Source organism: Carya illinoinensis, chromosome 13 (assembly GCF_018687715.1).
Source record: "Carya illinoinensis cultivar Pawnee chromosome 13, C.illinoinensisPawnee_v1, whole genome shotgun sequence".
NCBI classification, from domain to species: domain Eukaryota; kingdom Viridiplantae; phylum Streptophyta; class Magnoliopsida; order Fagales; family Juglandaceae; genus Carya; species Carya illinoinensis.
Genome location: NC_056764.1, coordinates 27,095,303 through 27,102,268, shown reverse-complemented (window position 1 = coordinate 27,102,268; position 6,966 = coordinate 27,095,303). Strand labels below are relative to the sequence as shown.

At 36.5% G+C, this 6,966-nt stretch overlaps 1 protein-coding gene across 2 annotated transcripts; it reads right to left on the bottom strand.

The window, feature by feature from the left end:
• Positions 1–2,107: 2,107 nt before the first annotated feature.
• On the bottom strand, positions 2,108–4,086 carry LOC122292937 (60S acidic ribosomal protein P2-like). 2 transcript variants are annotated; one of them, XM_043101502.1, is made up of 4 exons: positions 3,925–4,086; positions 3,731–3,820; positions 2,555–2,778; positions 2,108–2,392 (listed from the first exon to the last, which is right to left on the bottom strand). In XM_043101502.1, the coding sequence occupies exons 2-4, from the start codon at positions 3,816–3,818 to the stop codon at positions 2,366–2,368; spliced, it is 339 nt and encodes a 112-aa protein (XP_042957436.1). In that variant the 5' UTR covers positions 3,819–3,820; positions 3,925–4,086; the 3' UTR covers positions 2,108–2,365. The 2 variants fall into 2 exon arrangements, with proteins under 2 accessions (XP_042957436.1, XP_042957437.1); XM_043101503.1 differs by having other exon boundaries at positions 3,731–3,823; positions 3,925–4,085.
• Positions 4,087–6,966: the final 2,880 nt, after the last annotated feature.

Below are 6,966 nucleotides of genomic sequence, written 5' to 3'. Positions count from 1 at the left end.
GTGAAAACAGCCCTCCATTCATGTAATGCCACGTAGGAAAAAGCAGTCTGTAGACAAATGAGGTCAACCACAGGAAATCATCAATTCATCACATGTAATCCGTCTGTTTCTGCCTTCTCCCGGACACCCCATCTCGCATAGCCCTTCTCCCGGACGCCCCATCTCAGCACGACGCCGACAGACGCCTCACAGCACAACGCCGACGGACCCCGAAAGTGTAGAAGACAGAGTGGGAGAAATCGATGTGAAGCCGAATGGGAGAAATCGACATGAAGAGCTCAGCACCTTCCCAGTCTGAAGGCGACGGCGAGGCCGACGGACGCCTCCCAGCACAACGGCGACGGACCAACGCATCTCACGGCCCATCCGCAGCTCCGTCCGCAGCTCAACACGACGCCGAGAGTGTAGACGACGAGAAATCTACACCTTATCAATCTGAACTCGACGCCGAGGCCGACGACGCTGCCCCTCTGCCACTGTTATCACCTCCTGATTTTTCATGGCTGACAGTCAGGTAGTTTGCTGGAGAAATCGAGCCACAACCAACGTGCGATTGGTGGAGAAAACAACCCACGGATGAGAAAATCGAGCTTGGTGGAGGAATGGAGGAATCGATTTACAGCCCGACGTGATCTGGAATGTTAGGGCTTGAGGAGAGAAAACGCCTCCCGTTTCATGTTTCTGATTTCAAGTGCCCCAAATTATACTCACATGCAATACAGGTCTATGTCCGTCTCGGTGGAAGGCTTACGTGTTGGGTTTTTATTGGCTGGCTGTTTTTCACTCATTTACAGCCCGGCCAGTCCTAAGGTTATCCCTAATTTATATCGCGACTCGCATGAAGATCGATATATTTGTCATGCAAAGGCAAGCAAAACTCTTTTCTAGACCTTTTATTGCGTGGGAATCCACATTTGGAGAGCCGAGAGGAACAAATGCATCAATAGACATAAATCATGCCATCCACAACCTAAGTCACATGCATCTCTTCTAAATAATTGATTTATAACACCAATTGAACCCAGATGTGACGAACTTACTGAGAAAGGTCATGGGTGTAGTAAAAGTTCAATTCCAAAGAGTATAGATTGCATAGATTGCAGATGCACAAGCATATTATACACTCCCAAATAGCCTCAAGCTATATGAACTTCTATAGTAATTGAATTCAACGTTCAAATTAACTAAAATGCAAAATTTAATAGTTTCAACTAGAGTTGCAAACGAACCGAATCGAGTCGAATTCGAGCAGGAGGTCAAGAGCTCGTTTAGCATATATATCCGCTCGAACTCGACTCGAGCTCGAAAAATATTGAAAATTTCTGATCGAGCTCGGTTCGTATAAAATAAATGATGATCAAACTCGACTCGAACTCAAGTACAAAAAAATACGAGTTTATACGAGCTCAAGTAGCTCGACTCGAACTCGGTTAAAATCTGATCCACAATTTTATTTTAGTTTTGGTTGGCTGAAGCACAAATGAGATTTTTTTTTTTTTTATAAATAAATGAGATTATTTATTTTAATAAATTTTAACTAGATATCAATATAACATTAATTCATTGTCACTTTCCAATACATATGGCATCAAGAATGCCTAATACATTAAAGTCATTTAAAAAATTACATAATTAAATTATTAATTTAATATTAAATATTCGATTATCATTGATATAATATTAAATATGGCCAAATAATCAAAATATGATTAGTTAAAAAAGTATCGCAATCAATTAGAGTTGTTTATTTTTATAAAATTTTTATATTTGACTCAATAATTCTTTTATGAACTAGATAAATTATTATTGTAAAATAATAAAACATGTTACTTATACATAAACTTAAAATAACAACATATATTATTGTTTATATATATTACTTATACAAAGTATAAAAAATAATATACATAGCATATAAAATATATATAATAAAAGAATACATATAAGTATATATGTAAATATATATATATATATATATATATATATTACGAGTATTGTGACGAGTTCAAAACGAGTCGAATCGAGTTTATACGAATATTGTTCACGAGCCTAAACCGAATCGATTCGAGATTATACGAGTTTTGCTCGTTTAATATTCGAACCAATATTAATGTTCACGAACAACTCATTTATTAAATAAACCGAATCCGAGTCGAGTTTATACGAGTCGATCCCGAATTGTTCATGAGCAACTCTGTTCATTTGCAGTTGAAACTTTCAACTCAAATGTCTTGACGGAAATCCAAAATTTTGGCAATTTAGCTAAAACCACATCCAACTAGAGACTCAAAAAACTTTAAAATTCTACTAAAAACACTAGCAAGATAAGAGTCTTAATGCAAACAAACCACCAGGCTTCAATCTCTTAGTCAAAGAGGCTAAAACCCATATCCTGCAGCAAAACAAATCCACAAGTTAGAAAAATAAACCCCTTCCCCACTTAAAATATAGAATAGTGATAAAAGAAGAGATAATTGCGTGCAAACATGAATGTGGCAGGGTTGTGGAAAGTGGCAATAAAAACCCATATAAATTCTTTTCTGCAAAATCTTACATCGTCAGACTCCTCTTTCTCTTCCACTTTCTCCTCTTTCTTTGGCTCAGCTGCAGCAGCAGCAGGAGCACCACCACCGGCAGGTGCAGCAACAGCAATACCCCCACCACCAGATGGGACTGATGCCAGCTTCTCCCTTCCAGCTGCAATCAGTTCTGTGATATCTTTTCCCTTGACTTCAGACAAGAGCAACTCAATCTTATCGTCATCACAGTCAGCTCCAACTGTAACCCATGAAATTCATATCCTTTAGCGTAAGTTCAAAATCTATATCCTTTAAATAGCATTTTTATTTTGAATAGCATTTGTCTAACCATCAATTCAAAAACACTAAAGATCTGGATTGTGGCACTTTAATTGTTGTTCCTGTTCTAGAAAATCTTTTATCCATATAATCATGTTTTCAAAGCAGGTTTCCCATCTTTCAACAGAAAGCAGAAAGAAAGGCTTACAAATTGCTTCAAAGCACATCTTTCAATGTAATAGTTGCCAAAACGCAGGAGTGTCTACAACTCAGATATAAATAACATATAATAACAAAAAAAATTGCATATAATTCAACTAATAAACCCTAAGAGTTGTATTTCATATAGAGTTGCACAAGAATCAAATAAAACAAACCAACGGAGTGAAGATTGTGCATGGTGCTTCTGATTATTTTAAATGCAAGCTCAACTCGCATAATTTATAATCAACAAAACAATACTCATTAAAGTCATTTCAATAGGAAAAGGAGAATCATGGATTGTATCAAACTGTCCCCAAAATTATGCATCAACCAAATAATTGTACCAAGAAACTTATATGGAACAAAATAAATCCAAAGAAAAAATATATACATATCAGAACATCGGAAATGTTGATATTTAGCACATACAAGGTCATTTAAAATAGATCGGTAAAGAAACAGTACCAAAACGATTTGTGATATCTTTATTTGATTTAAAAGAATGTTCTACGAACAAGACGAAAAACAGTTTGAAACATATGCAAATCAACTATAAGCCATAAACTCACATACCATGTTATGCTTCTGATGAACTAATTGGACCCAGAAACATTACACACACAAATTCAAAACACATAACGATTTCTTACACACATAAACATGTGAAACTCTAATGATTTGTCTATCATAAAAATCGCTGGTAAAACTATCAGACAAGAAAGGAGTACCTGATCCGAGGATATGCTTCAAATCATCGGCGGAAGGGGTGGTATTGCCTCCCAAAACAGCCAACAAGTACGAAGCGACAACCTTCATCTCTGCTAAACCAACCACAAACATATGCAGCAAATCAGCAACGGACTTATACACACGAACATACGTAAAGAAATACAGAGAGAGAGGGGCTAGAGAAATAGAGTACTTGGGTGGAGATTCGGATGCAGAGACTGCGTTGGTAATCGATGGAGTTTCAGGGGTGGCGCCGAGGGTTTGTTCTGGTGGAACGCGAAGTTTTCGCAGTGTATAAGGGGTTTATATAGCTAGGGTTCGAGCTGATTCCGATACGGGTCAGTTTGATTGGATCGTGGCCGTTCATATTATATTTTTTCAATTAGAAAATTCTATACACAAACTATGGAGCGGTTACTTTAGCTATTTTCGTAAATGTCTTTAAAAATGAGGGACAAATTCGTAATTTAACGGTTTACTTCTTCCCATCCTTCTAAAATCTTCCTCCGCATTTTCTCTTCTCCACTCACTTATTAGTCCGGTTCAATCCAATTTTAAATAAAATTTAAGACCAAACTAGTATGTAACGATTTTATATTTTTAAAAACTGATGCACCGGTTAGTTTCCTAAACCGGTATGTCGAATTTTATCGTTTCAGTCTAGTCCGATCCAGTTTTTCAGTTTTAATATATTGAGTATATTAGTATTACTAATATATTTATAAAAAAAAATATATTGAGAATTTATTAGGCAATAAAATGTATTTAATATATATATTTTATATTTAAAACATATGATCAAATAAATATTCATGTTTAAGATTAAAATGTTATGTTATAAATTATAATATATTATTTCATACATAATTATATATAATATTAAAAATTAAAAATATATATATATAATCGTGAACCGGTCCGGTCCGATCCGGTGTTGAAAAACATAAAAGTGATTCCGAATTGGATTTGAACGGTTTTTAAAATGAAAAAACAAATTCCAAACCGAACTGGTCGAAAACCGGTTTGTCGGTTTATTCTTACACCCCTATACTTCACCCTGACAATCAACACCAATGCCACTTCCACACTGCCACAGATCAGCCTCGTGTTGTCCACGCCTTTGCAGATCCTGTTACTCCGTCGAAGCCCTTCTTCGCAAGTAGACGTCCAACTCCATACTCCACCCACTGTACACCGCACGTATAAGCCCCACTCCACCCTCATGTTGCTTGTTCTGCTAGTATTTTTGATCAAAGCTACAACAGAGCAAAGCTGCAAAGCTTTTGCAGCTTATTTCTCTACGACGGATTTGGCCCGTTTCCTGCTTTATTAACAATGTTTTCAACACAGAAGAGTTTTGAAATCAGAAAATGAAGGCAAGGAAATAATAGGACAGCAAGCTTTAACCATGTTGAAAATATTCTTAAAGCAGAGAAATAATAGGACAATAAGTTTTCAAATCGGGAAACGAAGGCAAGGAGTTTGAACTTTGAATTTGGACAATGCGAAGATGATCTTTTAACATTAAGGAATGATCAGATGTTATTGTTAATCAAATGAAGTGAAGATGAGTTTGAGATTATATTTCTATTTTAAAAAAGTTAGGCTGGCATGTTTTTGCTCTGTTTGAACTTTGGCTTGCATTTTATGCTGATTGACTTCCCACATAAGGTGTGAGTTGGCCTCTGCCAAATAGCTGATGAGATGATTTTTCTAAAGAATTTATTTATTTATTTTCTAATCAGATAAAAATTTTATTTAGAATTGCATATTAGCCCCAGCGCTGCTAGGGACAACCGTCCCATATACTCGCAGCAGACGTGGCAAATAATATTTAAAAAATAATCTTCTAGGGACAATTGGGAGATGCAACTACCGAGAAGTTGTCTATGCCACGCTAGCCGAGTTATTATAAAAAATAAAAATAAAAGAAGAGATGATCAAAATAGAAATAGAAGAGAAACGTAGAGTAGAAGTCGTTGTCTTCGTAGGTGAGTGTCTTTGTTTCCTTGTTTGTAGCAACAAAGATCAAGTCTAGGTTGTTGATATCCCCAACAAGAAGGTCCAGGATGAAACTAGAATACAGAGGATTATTTTTGAAGAAAATTGTACAAATATGGACAAGCGACGTTGATAAATTTACAAAGGAAGAGATAATGCGAATCTAGACAATCTTCAAAACTTTTGTAAATCTGGCTCGAAATCCATGCTACTTCTATAGTTACAAGGCATGGGGCTAGACCCCAACACTTGAGGTAGGAAATCATGAAGCAAACAAACCCAAATCATATCTCAAGGACAATAAGCAAATTGAAGAAGATTAGGGATATCCAGAACAAAATCTTGTAAGCCTTGAAGCCCATGTAGAATGTCATCCCCGTGACTAAAAGGAGAGGACTTGGGATACTTACAGCTTGTGTGACCTGAAGGGACCGCATCATTGAGGCCTAATAGTGATCAATATTTTCACCCTTAAGAGTGATACTTGTTCTTTTTCTTACCCACAGTCAATTTCAATTTTTATTTCTCTTTCCTTTGGATTCATATTGACATTTTAAAAACAATAATGCTAGGGACAACTGTCCCATATCCTCGACGTGGCCTTGTGGCTGATGTGGATAATATTAGAAAAGAAAAAAAACAAAGATGTAAAAGTAGAAACAAAATACCAGGGGGGAGGGAAAATCATTTTGAAGAACCGAGACCCACGAATCCAGATGAATGATATTACTCTTTTTTTAAGTAATAAATGCCGTTAAAAAAAAAGGCCGATGGATAAAGACCCAAAAGGAATCCAGATGAAGGCGATCGCAGCAACCGGAAGTCAACAACGACGGAAGATAACGGCACTTTAGCGAGGGCGATCAAGTTCTTCAAAATCTGGTTTTGCTGGGTTCATGGGTCTTGGTTCTTCAAAATGGTTTTCCCTCTCCCCTCGTTTTGGTTCTTGCTTTCGTCTTCTTCTTTTTTCTTTTTTTTAATATAATATTATCTACATCAACCACGAGACAGCGCCAAGGATATCTGACGGTTGTCCCTAGCATTATTGATATCGGTAAATTTTAGGTTGGCAAGGATGTGGAAAGTAATGGTAGAGTGTCGTCAGTCATAGAAGCAGACATTAGACGAAGCCAAGCTTTTACTAGCAGGAATGCCTTCTAAATTATATGCGAAAAAATACTATTACATGTCATTAACTAAGCCTCATAGACTGGTCCATTCAACTGTTAATCTT

What these genes read in the sequence shown, in the direction of transcription:
- LOC122292937 (XM_043101502.1), bottom strand. Translation starts at nt 3,818, where the DNA reads ATGAAGGTTGTCGCTTCGTACTTGTTGGCTGTTTTGGGAGGCAATACC. An exon ending in GAAGCATATCCTCGGATCAG is followed by an intron (nt 2,779 to 3,730) that starts GTACTCCTTTCT and finishes CATGGGTTACAG; the next exon opens with TTGGAGCTGACTGTGATGAC. An exon ending in AGAAAGAGGAGTCTGACGAT is followed by an intron (nt 2,393 to 2,554) that starts GTAAGATTTTGC and finishes GTTTTGCTGCAG; the next exon opens with GATATGGGTTTTAGCCTCTT.